The 18,937-nt window shown below is 42.5% G+C and overlaps 1 protein-coding gene across 7 annotated transcripts in view; it reads right to left on the bottom strand.

Annotated features, from left to right (window-relative positions):
• LOC307032397 (uncharacterized protein) overlaps window positions 1-18,581 on the bottom strand; it is a 32,969-nt gene extending 14,388 nt beyond the window's left edge. For 2 of the 7 annotated variants that reach the window (XR_013806238.1, XR_013806239.1), the window contains exons 1-4: window positions 15,604-18,581; window positions 12,031-12,096; window positions 2,950-3,105; window positions 2,220-2,314 (exon numbers count right to left, since the gene is read on the bottom strand). Coding sequence is in view for 1 of the 7 variants with exons in the window: in XM_079670333.1 (XP_079526459.1) it covers window positions 14,204-14,254; window positions 15,604-18,387 (2,835 nt within the window). In the remaining 6 variants the exon portion in view is untranslated. Of the gene's footprint in view, window positions 1-2,219; window positions 2,315-2,943; window positions 3,106-3,441; window positions 3,488-12,030; window positions 12,097-13,836; window positions 14,255-15,603 lie in introns of those variants that run through there. The other 5 variants (XR_013806241.1, XR_013806240.1, XR_013806242.1 and 2 more) reach the window with 5 other exon arrangements.
• Window positions 18,582-18,937: the final 356 nt, after the last annotated feature.

Consider the following 18,937-nt stretch of genomic DNA (forward strand, 5'->3'; position numbering starts at 1 on the left):
TATCATAAAAATAGCACGTTTATTTATTTTAACAAAACACGTTCTCCAAGTAAAATCTATAGAACATATAATGTTTAATCTTTTTGAAAAATAGAGATCGGACCATCAGTAACAGATCATCAGTCTTGTGTACAGATCAGTCCGATAAAGTCATGCCAAAACAGTGACATTTTACGCGATAACTACGGGTTTAAATATCAGCATTTGCCACGGAAGGCGAGTGGCAGCTACCGTAAACCTTCTCATAACTCTTAACTTGTGGCATATACTTGCCACGGCAAGTTGTGGCATATATAAGTTGTGGCATATACTTGCCACGGCAAGTTGTGGCATGGTTGTGGCATATAATTGCCACGGCAAGTTGTGGCATCTGTGGCATATACTTGCCACAGATACCACATCTCTGGCATATACTTGCCACAGATACCACGGAGTAGCGGCCTCTGTGGCAGATGCCGGAAGTACTTGCCACTGCCTGCAGATGCCACGAAATGAGCCAGGCCCTACTGCGAAAATGAGCGCCACAAACGACCGCGTTTTTCGTCACAGACGCAGCATTGAAGTCCCGTCTCTTTGTCTGCACAAAACGAACCCAGGACCGAAAGCTAGCTAGCTTTCTTTTTCTGTTAGGGAAATAGTGGACTCGATGTCCTGACAGGCTGGTATTTGTGAAACCTGCACAAACACAATACTGCACCATGATTACAAATGGTGAAATACAATGTAAAACTACCGAAAAATACCAGCTCCTTAAAACACAACCGCTCTACTCAACGCAACTCTACTATACCCGCGGTCAGAGAGCGGAGATGTGTCCGCTGTGTGATTCAATATGACGCGTTTGACGTATGATCTTAAAAAAAAGCAGTTTTTAAGAGCAGAGCTCAAAATTGCTCCTATCCCTCTGAATTCCTGCCCTTATGTCTCGTAAAACATATCAAATCCTGTATTCACTTTTTTTAATTGTAATTTTCAAGCAAGTTTAAGCATAAATGTAGAAAAAATAAAAACCTGCAAGATGCTCTTTAAATTGGGCTGGGGCTGTCCGGGGCTAAGCCCTGGCACATAGGACGAAGCTCTGACGTCATCACCCTCACACATTTGTCATATGTTTACAAAAAAGGATATATATGTTATGACTTTTCTCGTTCTTAATATAGACTATATTTAGGGTCTATATGTGTTGACTTTACTTTAAAATAGCAGATCTCTGTGAGCGGATATAGTTTGGCGTAGACCCCGGCCCCACACGGTAAAACGCATACGCAAGCGCAAAAAAGGCTTCCGTTCACACGCATTCGATTCATTAACGTGTCCGTTCACACTAGACCGCTGGAAATGCTGGAAACGAGGCCTGTAAGTGGCGCTGCTGCCGCCCGAAATACACCAAAAGCAGCGAAGAAGACCCCGGAGCATGGTTGCCCTTCTGTTTATTCTCCGCGGTGGACGGCGTGTTCTCCTGCTGTATATCTCTCAGGTAGTTCACCAGCAGATGAAAAACACCCACCTCTCCGCCTCTTCCAAGGAACGAGGGGACCGTGCGGCAGTTTCCGTAAAAAAAATGTTCCGCCGGTCAACATGTCCGTTAAAGTTTAAACCTTCCGTACAAAATTAGAAAAGTGCCGGTCAGAGGTCTTCTTTGTTATTTATTGAGCTTTAAAACAAATTGATAACGACTCTGTTCTCTGTACAATAATATAAGAATATTTAATAAACGGTCCCTGTCTCTCTTTTCCTCCCCCTCTTCTGACAGCCCAGCAGCAGCAGGAGACGTGGGGAGAGGGAGGCGGGCTATTTCATCGTTATCAGAAAATGATCATATAGGGCTTACACACGGAGCCGTTGGACCCCCAGAGCGTTGCGTATGCCGGTCTACCCACCTTGGGACCCGTTACCGTAGTCGTTTAGTCCCCCCCCCCCCCCCCCACACAGAGCGGAGCAAGGCAACGAAACTTAAAATATTAAGCAGCATTTTACGGCGCGCTATGCATGGGGCCGCTTTGGGGGGTTTCCCGACATGTCGTTTCAGTAAATTAAAGGGTGTTTCATGTTGTCGTTGCTGTAGACCTTCTTAATACTTTGGAAAATGCCGTTTAATACTTTTGAATAACCTTAATTTTCGCTAAATTGATTTATCAACTTTTAATACTTTTTAAGACCCCGCGGACACCCTGTTAAAACACTACATGTGACTGACAAATGCATTTACAATGACTTACCATATACTTCCAAATGAGATGTCCATCATCCTCACCAAGGTGGATGCAAAGTGCTTGAGGATTGCTTCCCTTTTAAGGTTAACATCACTTGTTGCCTGTGTAAAGAAATTACAATTATTCAAATATTTCTAAATACATCAATAATAACAACATTTTCTATAAATTGTAGAAGATTTACAACCTGTAGTAACCTAAATATAGAATATAATATATGCAATGACTTTATTATTCATGTAAATGGACTGCCCTAACTAAAGCATGTTAAAGAATTGTGCCTTAAATGTATTACAATGTCAGAGGTCTGAATGTGTTAGGACAATAGCACTGTTTACAAATTCTACTCATCCAGGGACTTTTCACCAAGAGCAATGCTCTGTTCTTCACAGTTCACACCTGGAATCTGCCTAGTACAACCACAGTCTGATCGGTTGGCAACTGACGATTAAGTGATTTGCTCAAGGCAGGTTCTGCTTTTTCACTTCCCCCCCCCCCCCGGGGATTGTATTTGCACCTTTCCAGTCACAAGCCTGCTTCTCTACCCAGTATGCCACTATTGCCTTATTAAGATCAGATTTCCTTAGAAATGTGTCTTGCATTCTTGCACCTGGCAAGTAATCCAGGCTGTTGTGAGGCAAATGGGGCTCTATACGGTACTAGACAGGTACATTTCATAAAATTGCTCCATAGAGTATATGACAATTTGTATAAAACAGTGTATACACACATTTACCTTTTGCAAGATCGCCAGATGTTTGGCTAGTTTCTGTCCAACAACTCCTCCCTTCTTCTAGAAGACAGATGTCAGCTGAGGTAGATGGCTGTCCAACTGCGCCATGAAGGCTGTTTCAAGTGGGATAGTTGTTATGCACTGGAATTCAGCATGTATCTGTTATGCAAAAACAAAACAACAGAAGACAAAAGAGCACATTCAGCCATTGGAGTAATGATATTTTGTATCTACTATATAATTAAAGGATAGATTCAAATTTTGACCTCCTCAATAACCAAGTCCTTGATAAAATGCGTATTGGTGTACACCAGGCATGGGCAAACTAAGGCCCGCGTGCCATATACGGCCCGTTGGGCTTTTGAATCTAGCCCGCCGAATATTGGTACAAAATTGTCCAAATTATAGTAAAGACCGCATTCATTTAGCCTTTTTCCTGCAATACCCGGCATTTCAGTTGATCCCACTAGATGGCGCACTCTAGACACAATTTACCTTTGCTGGAGTCTGATATTCTCTCAGCTGGCCCCACTCGGCAACCCTGCAAGATCGGAGAATACAAGTTGTAACAAGCAGTAGCGCTGAGCAAAGTGACTAGAACGCGACCACACACTTATAAAAACAGTTATATAAAGTCAGGCAACACTAACCAGGCTTAGTGTGATTCTGTTTATTTGACATTACTTTAATAACCATCCATTCACTGTTATTGACCATTGTGAAGAGGCAGACGTTTTCCTTTTGTTTTTGTATTATTGCAACTATCGGATGGAATCACTACATGGGCTACACATGTGGCCATTACAAGTAAAATCATAACCAAAACTACCCCGGTAAAATATGTGTGTAGAAAACGGCTTATGCCACAATATGATGGCAAGTAGTCAAAATAGTCTGATTAGCTAACATCACCTGTAGAATGCCAGAGAAACTTCCATAACAGCATTGTGATGCCAAACAGCTTTCAGACTAAAACACATTCACTTATGGGAATGGGGGATATTTATCAGCTGCTTGTGTGACAGACAATGACAACTTTACAGCGGCCGCTGCCGCGAGTTAACGGGAGAATAAACTCCGGTAGACGAGCAGCACTGCAGCGGGCAGTAATGCAGCTGAACCACATTAATATACAATGCACCACGGCACTCTGGAGAAAGGTACAAGGTTGGAGAAGTAGTTATTTAATTTAATCTGGCTTCGTATAATTAAAAACTACCAGACGCAGTGCTCTATTGATGTTGTTGTGAGCGGTGTTGCGGAGAAAATCAGCGACGTAAAACGCTGTGTGGGTCATAAGAAGGCACGTAAACGGTTACGTGATGACGCAAACGATGACGCAATAATTCACCTTTGAACCTAATTCACCTTTGAACCTGCATCTGTAACAATGAGTGGACCAAAGAAAAGAAAAGTCAACATTGAGTGCCGAGTGTATAATGAGGGGTGGACAGCTAAATATTTTTTTACCGATCTGCTACTGGCCCGGCCCGTATGTCAAATTTAAAACTCATAGTGGCCCCCGAGCCAAAAAGTTTGCCCACCCCTGGTGTACACTGTGTTCTAACCAGTATTTCTATTAATCTAAGGTAATTGCAAGGAATCAGGACTAAACCTGTAAGCTGTATGGATGTTTAAATCTTGCTAATAGTTTTTTTTAATTGACAATGGATAAAATGTTGAGTTATAAAGTGAAAACCCCAATTCCAGCAGCAGCTGTTTTCTTCAGACAATCAAACAGACAGTTAGAGAATAGCTGGTGAAGAAAGCGGAACATTGAGCAGCTAAAGAGCCAAATACTTTACTAAGGAGTTGGTGGAGAGCATAAACAGAGCTAAAAGATAGTGAATATTGGACTTATCCGATTGACAGAAACACCATTTCAAATGTATGATCATGTTGCTCTGTATCAGCTCTAGGGCTGTGCAATTTAATCGATCCTGCGATATATATCGATATTTTGTTTCCCGAGAAAGTATCGATATTTCAGCCGCGGGTATCGATACATTAACTCCCATTCAAATCCCCCGTGTTCCGCCTGGCACTCTGCTCGCTGCCCATTCCCCCCCGTTCGCTTTGCATGAAGAGCGATTACGTCAGCCAGCCGAGCCGCTAGTGTCGCTGTAGAGCATTTCTAGATACACAGACGCCGGTGTCTTCTTCTCGCAGCGGCAAACATTAACCACAATGGAGAGGGTCTTCTCTACCGCCGGAGATATCGGCCCAATCCCAAAACACTCCCTCGACGTAGTGAACTCCGTCTGTAGCCACACTCGCAGCTCAACGAGGCTCCCTCCTGTCAGATGGAGGGAGTAAATACAGCAGCAAGCTTTGGGACGGCCTCCCCTCTCTCCGGCAGAAACAGGAAATGCCGTAACTGTATGTACAGATGTAGCGATTCATTTCAGACAGTTTGAAACGCGAGGGCCGTGATTGGTACGTGATCTGCCCTCGCTCAAGGGAAAACCTCCAGCTTGACTTGAGACCGCCCCCGTGATAGATAAATGTAATTATAATGAAGCCAGCTGCAATGGATCATTGATCCACCAGGGGGTGCAGTGGGGATCCACACTGGAGCTCATGTGAAATAAAGTGAGATACAGTATGCTGGATGTACAGCGGAACTTTGTTAAGATCCATATGTCACGGATATCATACTACTGTGCTAAATAAGAGACATGTAATCATTTACAAAACATCACCATGTTGTTATTTAACAAAATAATTTTGTTATTCGAAAAAAACGAACGGGAGGAAATGCAGCCCGGCTCTCGATTTTTAATCCTAATTTAATCATCATCTTCACCACGATCATTTATGTTTATGTTTGCCGAATTGACATGAAATCACTGACACATATGAATATACTGTATTCAACTTCATTAAAACGTTATTAACGTGCCTAAACTCAGTAATTCACCAAAAATATGTATATTTTAATGGAGTGTCGTCGGTCGATCAGGATCCCAAAGTGTAGCGGAGGGATCCTCATCTGGATGAAGGGTGTTATTTTCCCCATAAAGAACAAGTCGCTGCAAATTATCCAGCTTATTCCATGGCCACATTCTCAACAAAGTAACGACATGACTCCCAATATTAATTGAAATGCTTTTATGGATTTAGAAAATGTTTTTATTGATTTAAAAGAAAGTTGTATGTATTGATTTAAATTGACATGCATCCGCTAAGAAAAATAGTCCGTTGTTACAGTTTTTTTAAACAGTCTGAATGAAACGGCAGCTCTCAGCTGTGTATTTACACAACTAATGGCCCATCAACCACAGCTCTCTCCCCCCCTCCCCCCCTGATCTTTCTTCTCCAGCAGCTAAATTAACATTAGGTTACTCTGAGTGACCATAGACTGTATGTGACAAGCTTACAGTTAGTGATGTAACAACACCATAAAAGCTGGTGGGTTGAAAGCAATACGGGAAGTAAAAATAACTACAATAATTGTGACTTATTTATTGTGGCTTTTATGTTTTTAGGTATAACATTTTATGTAATTCAGGCTTATAGTTCACCCTTCTCTAAAAGCCTTCAACAATGACAATATTCATTGTTATTTAATAAATCCTTCCAACACACATTGTAAAAAATAGCCTACTGTAAGTTAAGAAATCATTTCAATATGTACATCTTCTGATGTAACAACAATAACATTATAAATAGTAACATAGCTGAACATGGTATTGCACATTTAGCTTTGAGTGTTACTGACCTGAGATGTTTTTATTACATGAATTAAGGTGACTGAGGCTTTTTAACATACAGGGATGCAAACTCATCAGGTATGAAAAAGGTTACAAGGATCCGAGCCCCCGGCTCCCCCACCCCACGGAATAACAGAGGATTTTAGCAGTCAGAACAACTAAAGCAGCAGTGTTAATAATAACAGAAACGCCAAAGAGTCACATAATAGAAATATATAAAAGCATTTATTTCAAATTGTGGAGCAGTCAGTTTATAATTTTTGCAGCACTGTTGAGCATTTTGAAAATGTATTTTCAGGCCTCTGTGCAAGGCTTAAGTATTTTTATCTTTATAGCCACATGGTGTAAAGTAACTAAGTTCATAAACTCAACAAGTACTATACTTGGGCACAATTTTGACATACTTGTACTTTATTTAAGTATTTCAATGTTTTGCTACTTTGTTCTTCTACTCCACTACAGTTCAGAGGTACATGGTGTACTTTGACTCCACTACATGTATTTAATACCTTTAGTTACTTCACAGATCTGGATTAATAAAGTGAAATATAATCAAGTGTTAAATCAGACTTTAGTTCCACCTGGAGTAAATCCACAAGCTACCCTGCAGTATACAAAGTCATTCAAACTAGCTGCACCTTTACCAGCTTTGAGAACACTTTCATGATCAATCATTATAAAACATATCATATCTATTATTCTGAAATGGACCAATCTGCACAATGACTACTTTTACTGTCGCTACTTTCACTATATTTTGATGATAATACTTTTCTACTTTTACTTGAGGAACATTTTGAATGCAGGACTTTTACTGTAACAGAGTATTCCTACACTCTGGGACTATTACTTTTAGTCAAGTACAAGATCTGAGTACTTCTACTTTTACTCAAGTACAAGACCTGAGTACTTCTACTTTTACTCTAGTACAAGATCTGAGTACTTCTACTTTTACTCAAGTACAAGATCTGTGTGCTTCTACTTTTACTCAAGTACAATATCTGAGTACTTCTACTTTTACTCAAGTACAATATATATACTTATACCACCTCTGTTTATAGCCTATGAAAAAAACTATTAGAAATAGAAGGCTAAAGCTAACGTTAGCAGATAGTGACAATGTATGCTAGCTAGCTAGCTCAACGATTCCTTAAATAATATTGCCACAGAAAAACTTTTCAGTTCACATCACGCTCTGCCGCTCCGACAGGGAGCTCTGCTCTGAACACCTGAACAGCCCGTTCTAACCGCTGTTCACCAGCGGTCCAGTCTGTGCCACAGTGACTCCGGACGCACAGTTAATATTAACGAACGCACCCGTAGGTAATGTAGCTGCTGAAGCTAGACCATCATCTCGGAGCAGCAGAGTCTTATTATACATCCATGAGCAGAGCCGACAGGCAGGAAGACTCGAGCACACAGCTCGTACTTCATTATAATATATAAAAAAATAACACCATGCGTGTCATGATGGCACATAACAGCTCACGGCCGCAGATTACTCCGGGTCCCAGCCCCCCCCATACCCCAAAAATATTTGTATTGCAGATCTACAGGAATCACACAAACGACTTATTTTGGATTCAAAACGGCGAATTTCGCCGAAAGGTGACAAGTTTGCATCACTGAACATAGACAGAGCACAACTGAAACATAACATCTGAGATGTAACAACATAATACACTTGTGGGGATGCTTGGGATGTGAGGAGTACACGGCTTAGAACGGGCGTGTCTCCTGGCAGGACAGGAGAGTGTGTGCACCAGTCTGCCTTGATCTATGAATTCATGTCCTTGACACTCACTGCTGCCCACAGCTGTTTTATAGAAGGAAATTCCTTCACTTCATGAAAGTGTTTTAACCACACACACCTCTACACACACATGACGGGTGTTATTTTCCCCATAAGGAACAAGTCGCTGCAAATTATCCCGCTTATTACACGGCCACATTCTCAACAAAGTAACGACATGACTCCCAATATTAATTGAAATGCTTTTATGAATTTAGAAAATGTTTTTATTGATTTAAAAAATAGTTGTATGTATTGATTTAAAAAATAGTTGTATGTATTGATTTAAATTGACATGCATCCGCTAAGAAAAATAGTCCGTTGTTACAGTTTTTTAAACAGTCTGAATGAAACGGCAGCTCTCAGCTGTGTATTTACACAACTAATGGCCCATCAACCACAGCTCTCTCCCCCCCTCCCCCCTTGATCTTTCTTCTCCAGCAGCTAAATTAACGGTAGGTTACTCTGAGTGACAAGCTTACAGTTAGACACAACACTGTCATTGCAAGTGACCCTCAGTTAGTTGACTTTTATGTTCAACTGCTAAATTCGTTACTGATAAAAAAGGGCTTCTACTGTACCTGATTACCTTAACACTAGAACCGCCAGAGGTTTTTGTATAGGCCTACCTAAAACCGTCAAATCCCGCTATTAGAATGCAATTTTTAACAACATAGGGTGCTACATAACACACTTTCAGGAAAAGTCAGGGACTGGGAGACTTTAATATTTTAATGAAAAAAAGTTACATTGCACACACACAACACACATCACACAAATTGACCCGATTGGCGGTTCTAGTATTAAATAAACTCACTAATTAATGAAACCAGTTCAATACGCATTATTCTTATTCTTATCATTCTTTATGAGCGCAGAAATAGTCTTAAAATCAGATCTGTTTTTTAAATGAAATCTGACGGCAGGCAGTTAGCTCTGATCACCTATGATAAATGCGCCGCACCTAATCGCTGGCCATTCAGCCACAGACACTGTTCGAAATGGGGGGGAGCTAGGAGGAGCTTGGCTCCCCCGAAGAGGGAGGGAGCTCCCCTGAAGGCAGACTTTGAGATAAATAGGGGGAGCCCAAAACAGTCGTGCATATTTGTGTCACACAGATTAGAAATGTTGAGTTTCTGTAAATAACAGTTCTTGAAATAAATAATAGTTATTGTTCATTACAGTTTCTGAATATTTGTTTTATATTTGTGAATATGTCTGGGTGTTGCCATCTGTATGTGGCGGCGCTGCATTCTTACTTACGTTGCTATGATTATGGCGGTGATGCCGGCACGGTATTTGAAATGTTCATATTGATATTTTTTTTAATCTGGCTGTGTAATAAAAAAATATGGCAAAACGAAAACACAGCTTTTGGATTCACAAGCAAAGAAGCAAAGGAGTCTAAAAATGACAACGTGAACGAAAAACAACTTTTAGTTGGCCGGCTGTAAGCGGCGTTAGGGTCGAGTTTGACAGCTCCACACCGAGGGAGAGGCCTGCCGATGCGGAGCCTGAAGAGGCTTCAACAACGGCCACATCCGCCGGCATAGTGACACCGTCTGTATTAGTAGAAGAGTGTTTTTATAGCAATTGATCGCATCCGCGCTGCTGCGCCAGTCAACAGAGCGTGCGTGTGACATATTTAGTAGCAGGATGTGCTCTGAAAAATAGGGCTCCCCGAAAGCAAATGGGTAATTTGAAAACTGACAGAGCTCCCTCTATACAAATCAAACTGTAGAAGGTGTGAAAGCACCTATTGTTTTAAATAATGGTCGGAATGTGACCTGTAAGCCTTCTGAATTACCGTGGGACAGCACATTCTAAACTAAAATGTTCAATCAATAAAGTAACATCTTATCTTATCTTAATAATATCTTCATATTAATAATAATAATAAATCATACAGTATGTGTCCGAAAGGGAGCAGGAGGAAGCAAACACAAAAATATACTGCATATTAAAGCAAACGATTGTAAAGGTTAAAGTATGAGCATAACAAATAAAGAAGTGTAATGTAAACATTTACATTATAATTATGATTATTTAATATATAAAGACTATATATTATTGAATTACAAGATTAGATATACTTTAGTTGATCTAAAATATTGATGTGTTCAAATGCTCTTCAAAACACAACTGAAAGTCCATGAAACTTATCTTTCTGTATTTGTGAATGAAGCGCCATCTCCTGGTTAAAACCTGAAATTTAAAATCTGGCAACGCCCTCTTGGAAAATAGTGGGAGGGCTTAACATTCCTCTATACTGGTCTTTGGCAGGCCGTAGGCAGGAAGCTGTAAACTGGAGTCCGAAATTCAGTGCTCCATCTGTAACAACGGTTTCAAATCAGCATCTCTTAGGCAAAAAGTTTAAATTAATAACTCAAATAAAACTCCTAACATCTTTCATTGTGTTTCAAAGCTCTTTTAGTTTTAAACCTGATGTTTATAAGCTTCTTAGTTTTTGCAACGGTCTGTAAATATACACAACTTTATAATAAAATGCACACATTTACCTTTTTCTAGACTAAACACAGGTATGATCCTAAGTTAAAACATATGAGGTTATCATGAGGTAGTTAACATCGCAGTTTATCAGTGGATGTTTGCTGGAACTACTTGTAAACAGCTTGACAGCAGCAGACACACACAGCGTGACTCCGGTCAGGTAGAGACCGGTCTCAAGTCAGCACCGCTGCAGACTCGCTGTTTGAGGGCTTGATAGCCCACTCCCCCTCCACACCGCTCCACACTCGCAGGCGGACCCTCCGCGTGAACGCGCAAACGGAGGGGTAGGGTGTAGGGGGCGGTTTGGGAATGGGCCATCGTCACTGCTCAGAGAAGTGCACTTCTCCCAGACCACGTTGATCTGATTATATTCCTGAACAAAAATCTGAAGAGAATGTAGATGCAGTTATGTAGAGAGCAGCCTTTCTGTTTAGTGTTTTTGGCTTAAATGTTACTCCTTTGGACTTGAATTATTGGCAGGTACATTTTAAATTAAATGTTGTTCTTAGTGACTTGAATTATTGGCTACCTCATATTCTGTGTTAAGCTAAAAATGCTGTAAAATAATCTGTTCAGAACAGGCCACCTGCTGCACCTTTTAATTCTCCATTGTCCTTTGTGATACTGCACTTTATGTACTTACGTTTCAAAGGCTTGTAAGCTACAGTTGGCACTGTTTCAATAAATGAAACAAATTTTCTCACCACATCTTTTGAGTCATTTTGTCCAGCATTTGCAAGCTGTAGACTCTCTGTCTAGTCAGAGCCATATATTGTATAATTGATGCTTTCAGTTTTCAGTTGAATTAATTCAATCCAAGTCAATAGAACACTCACAAGATGTCACCAAAATCACACTGTCCCTTTAAAATCTTTCAGAAAATGATGTAAGTGTATCAAATTATATCGAATCGTATCGAATCGTATCGTTGGCTGAATATCGTGATATATATCGTATCGTGAATCGTATCGTATCGTGAGATTAGTGTATCGCTACAGCCCTAATCAGCTCGATGTGTACAGTACAGGCATTTCACCATACATTCACCTTGTGAAATATATAACTTACCTCATCAATATGGAGTATTGTGAGTACGGTTCTGTTCCACATCACACCAACATCAGATAGAAATACCTGCAATAAAAATAAAGATGAGCAGAAATTAAAACTAATAATAATGGTAAATGAAAAAAGGTAATTGATTGCCAATGACTACTAACTTGTGTTAGGCCAATGACTCAAAATCCTACAAACTCCTTTGTGACAAACAATTTAACGTTTTTTTTTAATTTTTTTTTTTAAATAGAGTCTAAATATGACTGGATGTGGTGCACTTTTGCAAAATGTTAAGACAAATTGCTTGTGTGCCCTTACATGCTCAACTGTTATTGCACTTGATGGAACCTTTTAAAAAGGGAGAAGCTTTTCTAAATTCTTTCATTGTAGATGTATAATGACATTAAATGGTTATATTATATTCTATAGCAAAAAGCAATAAATTATTTCTCACTTTTGGCAAAGAGCATTGTCCACCTCAAGACGGGTAACATTTAACCACACCTCGGAGCGCTTAGTTCTCTCTCCACCGTGTGTGTGTGTGTGTGTGTGTGTGTGTGTGTGTGTGTGTGTGTGTGTGTGTGTGTGTGTGTGTGTGTGTGTGTGTGTGTGTGTGTGTGTGTGTGTTCCCCTAGGTTTACTGCCTTGGCAGGGTGCTGCTCGGGTACCCCGAAAACCCCCCCAAAAATGTGTTATCCTCTGGAGCAGAGAGAGGAGCTGTGGATTATTGTTATTGATATCGTACAGTAACAAAGTATTTGTACATTCAAAAGTAATAAAGTACAGTGTTACACTGTACTTTATTACAATTTTTTTTTTTTTTAAACTTGAATTTCAGGCAGGGCGCGGGGCTCCGTTGGTAGGGCGCAGCGCCCCGCCAAGACAATGGTAGGGGAAACACTGCGCTTATGTCGAAGCGGGGGCAGGGGCAGGGGCAGGGGCTGGGGCAGGGGCTGGGGCAGGGGCGGGATCAACTCCTGAACAACAACAAAAAGCCCGCGTTTTATCCAGTGTGTACAAAACGATGGAGCGGTGTGAAAAGAGCCGGAGCTAAACCGAAGAACCAGTTCTGAACCTGAAAAGCTCTAGCACGGAGCTTGAACCGGAGTTGCGTTGGTGTGAATGAGGTAACAGACACAGACACACACACACACACACACACACACACACACACACACACACCCTGGCGACCGGACATCTTCGTCATAAAACTAATAATATGGGGTAATAATCGGGCAGTTCGATGTGTCTAACCATAAGAAAGTAACCATAAGAAAGTATGTCAAATTAATAAAGCGTGGCCTCATTTTATTTAAATTGAGTCCAAGAAATACATGTTGTGCGCACGAATTTATCAAACGTGGCCTCGTTTTATTTATTTTTCTCTATGAACCCTCAGGTAGGGCGGTCCCTGGCCAACATGAGGCCCCACGCAAAGTTATATGATGAGGCCCTCTGTGCGTCGACGGGGTGCTAGTGGAGCCTTGCCACACTAATTACATTACATGTCACTTTTTAGACGCTTTTATCCAAAGCGGCTTACATACTCAATACTTTGGACAATCCCCACAGGAGCAATTTGGGGTGAAGTGTCCCAACGGGACACAACGACATGCTGACTGCAGTGGGGTTTGAACCTGTGACGCCCTGATCCGAACGCCAATGCACAAACCACTACACCACACGCCTCCTGTAAGGAGTGCCGCATAAGCGCATAGGTTCGCCGCATTTTCGGCTCAGTTGAGGCCCCATGCAGTCTGCATGATCGGCCTGTAGGGAGGGACGGCCCTGCCTCCAGGGCTCCGTAGTACCGTTTAGTGGCTTTAAGTTTAATGTAATTATAAAGTCTTGCAACCTATTTAACCTATTTATCTTGAGATGCAGTCCTGCATTTTATACATATATTATATTATATTTCAAACCCATTCATTTGTACAGCTTGTATGGCAAAGCTTCCATGATTTCAAAACAGAAAAATCTACATTATGAAAAAAAACATTGTTTTTAACACACATTATTTGCATATAGGGGAAACACTGATCAGGCTATAACTAAAGTAGTATTAATAATATAGTAACTGTTGTGTATTAGTAGAAAGAAATTAATGAAACAAGGGACAGAGGATACGGGTACTCAACTCTTTACTGTTCGTCATGCTTAACTGCCACAGCATCAACTCCCGGGCTTACTCTTCTTCTCTCAACCTTGTATGTATACTCTGGTTACACTGCGCCCCCTATTGGCAGGAGTATATTAGAACACAACATTTCCCCCCCTTCTTAAAAAGAGTTACTTCTCCCCTTGAACAGCATGCATAACATTAGCATTTTAAACAGACACTTACGTAGTAACCATGAAACCATCTGTAATGATAATAACTTCACATATCACAATATGCAGAACATTTTCAAACATTAATTCAACCACAGTTTAAGTGACATAGTCCTCAATCCAAACAGGCTGCTTTCTGATTCGCTGGTTCCTGCTCTGAGCACCATGCACTGTAGCTGGCTCAGCAGGCCTCACTTCTTCTGATGGAGGAGTGAATGTTTCTGGAAGCACCGACAGGTGTGAAGCATCCCAGGTTTTTCCATTATCAAGTGTGTAACTGTGAGGTCCTTTCTGCTTGGTCACTTTCAGAGGCTCACTGAACTTTGGCTTTCCCTTTTTGACATGCAGCGGGTTTCTCACACGCACCAGGCTTCCCGGATGTATTTTGGGAATCTTGGCATTTCTTTTTTCATCAGAATATGTTTTCATGTGCCACTGTTTCTTTTCCACTCTGTCTCTCAGTTCCTGATCCTGAGTATCCGTAAGCTGTGGCAGGATTGAGAGTTTGGTTCGCATTTTTCTTCCATACATGAGCTGGAACGGAGATGTCCCTGTAGTGGCGTGAGGTGTAGCTCTGTAGACCTGAAGAAACTCAGCAACGTGAGCTTTCCACGGAGCGTTCTCTCTCTGTGCCGTGAGAATGCTTTCCTTCAGCACTCTATTTAGCCTCTCCACCGCTCCATTTCCTTCTGGATGGTAGATTGTAGTCCTGATGTGTTGGATGTCTCTTTCTTCTAGGAAAAAGGCGAGTTCTGAGGATGTGAATTGTGGACCGTTATCTGTCACCACAGACACAGGGTTCCCTTTTTGGCTGAACACTGATCTCATGAAGGTGATCACTGTTGCAGTAGTGCATCTTGGGGCAAAACACACTTCTGGCCATTTTGAATAGTAGTCAGTCATAGTAATAGCAAACTTACAGTCCACCGGACCAGTCTCAAATGGGCCCACGATGTCGAGGGCAAGCTTTTGCCATGGCCCCTGAGGCAGAGGGACTGATGTCATAGGTGCAGGGTTAGTTTTAGCTGTTTTATCATTCATCTGGCAGGACACACAGGCGGCGATAACCGATTGTACCAGTGCATCCATTTTAGGCCACCAATACAAGTCTCTGAGTCTCTGTTTTGTGCGTACAATGCCTTGGTGGCTCTCGTGTGCTAAGGATACCATGTGTGAGTGTAGCTTTACTGGAACAACTAACCTGTGACTCCCTCTCAGAATGAGTTGTTCATGTGCAGAAAGTTCATTTCTCACCTGGTAGTACGGCAACATGTTAGCAGGCAGGCCTTTGGATGAAGCTGGCCACCCGTCTGTCATGTAGTTGCGTAGCTGACGTAACTCTGGACAGGAAGTGCAGGCATCTGTGAAGTCAGACGAGGGAACAGCAGTCAGCAGGGCAGAGACAGCAGCAACCATCTCTGGTTCCGTGTCTGAGGTGCAGTCCTGTCCGTGTGGCAGTGGCAGGCGGGAAAGGCAATCTGCTGCATGGTTCTGAGCACCGGGTCTGTAGACAATATCATAGTTGAAGCAGAGTAGCCTGGCCGACCAGCGCGCTACTCTCATACCAGCTCTCCCCATGCCTTTTGTAGCCAAGAGTGTGGTCAAAGCTTGGTGATCAGTCCTTAAGGTGAACTTTGTTCCCCACAAGTAGGTTCTCCAACGCTCTGCAGCCCACACACAGGCCAAAGCTTCTTTTTCTACCACAGAGTACTTTCTCTCTGCAGCACTAAGAGAGCGCGAAGCAAATGCCACTGTTCTTTCAGTGTTGTCACGATGTATCTGTGTCAGCACCCCACCTATGCCATAGTCTGAGGCATCTGTAGACACTATGGTGGGCCGTGACGGGTCAAAAAGAGCGAGTGATGAACTGTCTGTGATGAGTAGTTTAACCTGCTGAAAACTACTCTGTGCCTCATCAGTCCATGTGAATGTAGCTCTGCGTAGCACATCTCTCATTGGTTCCACCACAGTTGCATAGTTCTGTATGAACTTGGAGTACCACGATGTTAGGCCAAGAAAAGACCTGAGAGTCACTGGATCACTGGGTGATGGAGCATCCCGAATAGCTGCAATGTGGTCATCATTTGGCAGCAGACCTTCCTTGCTTATGCTGTGTCCTAGATACGTTAGTTTGTCCTGGTAGAATTTGCATTTATCTGTGTTGAGACTTAGTCCAGCTTTCTGCAGTCGGTACAGTACTGCTTTCAGGCGGGTTTCATGCTCAGCACGGCATGAGGAGTAAATGATGATATCATCCAGATATGCCTGCACTCCAGGTAAATCTTTCAGCACCATGGACATCATCTTCTGAAATGCTGAGGGTGCTGATGCTAGCCCATAGCAAACTCGCTTGTACCTGAAAAGTTCCTCGTGAGTAATGAAAGCAGTCAGATCTCTGCTGTCCTCATGCAGTGGAAGCTGGTAGTATGCATTAGCCAGGTCGAGGGTTGAGAATATGGTAGCTCCTCTGAGTTCTGAGAAGAGCTCCTCCATGTGTGGAATGGGGTAGCAATCCATTATGACGGCCTTGTTAGGCTCCCTGAGGTCTGTACACATCCTTATTTTAGATGAGTTCTTTCGTTGAGTCACAACGATCGGTGATACCCAGGGAGAGGCATCTATTTTTTCAATGATGTCAGCATCAAGAAGGCGCTTTAACTCTGCAGAAACAGCATCTCTGACTGAGAATGGAAGCCTTCTCAATTTCTGCTGCACAGGCTTCACCTCATCTTTCACTCTTACTTTGTGTACTACATTCCTAACACAGCCCATAGGTAAAAATGTATTAACAGGTGCAGATGCAGTAGGTGTCGGTGTAGTAGGAGTTGCAGGTGGGGTTGTTATCTCTCTGACTGTGTGCTCTGACTTCAGTACCACTCTGTTTCTCATGATGACCATTTCCAGTGCCTCAAACAGGTCCAGGCCCAGCAGTATTGAACCTGACTTCACAATGAAAAGGGTAGCTGAGGCAGTATTTCCGTCATGGAATGCACGTAAATGCAGTTTCCCTAGTACTGGGATTCTCTGTCTTGAGTATGTGACTAGAGGAACCTTTGTAGGTTTCAGTGGTATGTGACTGAAATAGGTCTCGTACACATGAGCCGGCAGCAGTGACACTGAAGAACCAGTATCTACTATCATCTCAAATGACTGGTTAGCAGGAGAAAGTCCCAAATCTACAGTGCACATTATTTTCTTCTCTTTTGGGGCAGAATTATTCAGCAATAAAACAGTCAGTTCTGGAATAACGACCTCCCTCACTTCACGTTTTTGTTCTGAACGACACACTTTGGCAAAATGCCCAGTTTTTCCACAGGATTTGCATATTTTGTTTGTAGCAGGGCATTGTGTGGAATTGGCCATATGTTTATCTGAATCACATCTGTAACATCTTCGTGCTTGCTCAGACTTTCTCTCACCTTGCCTTTGTTTACTTGCAGCGGGACGTTTTTGTTCCCATTTTGGCGCGCTGATCTCTCTCACAGGCACTTCACTGTTGGAGAACTCGGCCACGTTGCGCGCCGCCATTTCCACCTGATTTGCAATCTGAATGGCTTTATCCAGCGTCAGTTTGTCTTCTAGCAGCAAGCGTTCACGTATGCGTCCACTGTAGGCTTTTTCCACGATCTGATCACGCAGCATATCCTGTTCTGCATTTCCAAATTCACAAAAAACGAGCATTTCACGTAGCGCAGAGACGTACTGTGCAATTGTTTCATCATGTCTCTGGGCTCGTTGGCGGAACCTGTGTCTTTCCGCAATTACGTTTACCTTCGGCACGAAATGCGCCCGTAGTGCAGCCACGGCATGGTTGTATGTAGTTCCCGTTTCAGTCAATGTGTAGAATATCCTCTGTGCTTCGGTTCCGACGCTGTGTAGCAGCGTTGCACGTATACGGGTATCCGGCCACTTGGCTCCTTCCACGTCGATCACTAGCAGATAGTTTTCGAACATTTTTAGCCATGTTCCAAATGGCATAGTAGGTTCTCCCGGACACTGAAGAAAGGTGGGAGGTAAAGGAGTAGAAGCCACGGCCATCCTCGTCGCCAATTTGTTGTGTATTAGTAGAAAGAAATTAATGAAACAAGGGACAGAGGATACGGGTACTCAACTCTTTACTGTTCGTCATGCTTAACTGCCACAGCATCAACTCCCGGGCTTACTCTTCTTCTCTCAACCTTGTATGTATACTCTGGTTACACTGCGCCCCCTATTGGCAGGAGTATATTAGAACACAACAGTAACGTTACTGGCAGGACTGTTGATACTGATCCATAACAGAAACTAATGCGCAAGTATCAGCCGTATCTCGCGTTACCTAATGCAACTCCACACTACGGTGTTGTGTACCGGAGGGGAGACGCGAGATACGGCTGATACTTGATGATCTGGCGGAGAAAGGTTGTGGAACCTCCGTTGATATGCCGTTGTAAATAGCTTGACGGAAAGCAGGTGTGTAGTCGGGGAGGGTGCACAGCTGATTGCAGCAGGTGAGTGGAGGTTGAGCCGGGAGCCAGGAGCCAGGAGTGACAGCCACCACGCACACACAAACAACACAGACAAGGGGAAACAAACAAACAAAAAGGAG

The sequence above is a fragment of the Notothenia rossii genome (assembly GCF_949606895.1).
Source record: "Notothenia rossii genome assembly, chromosome: 3".
Classification (NCBI taxonomy): domain Eukaryota; kingdom Metazoa; phylum Chordata; class Actinopteri; order Perciformes; family Nototheniidae; genus Notothenia; species Notothenia rossii.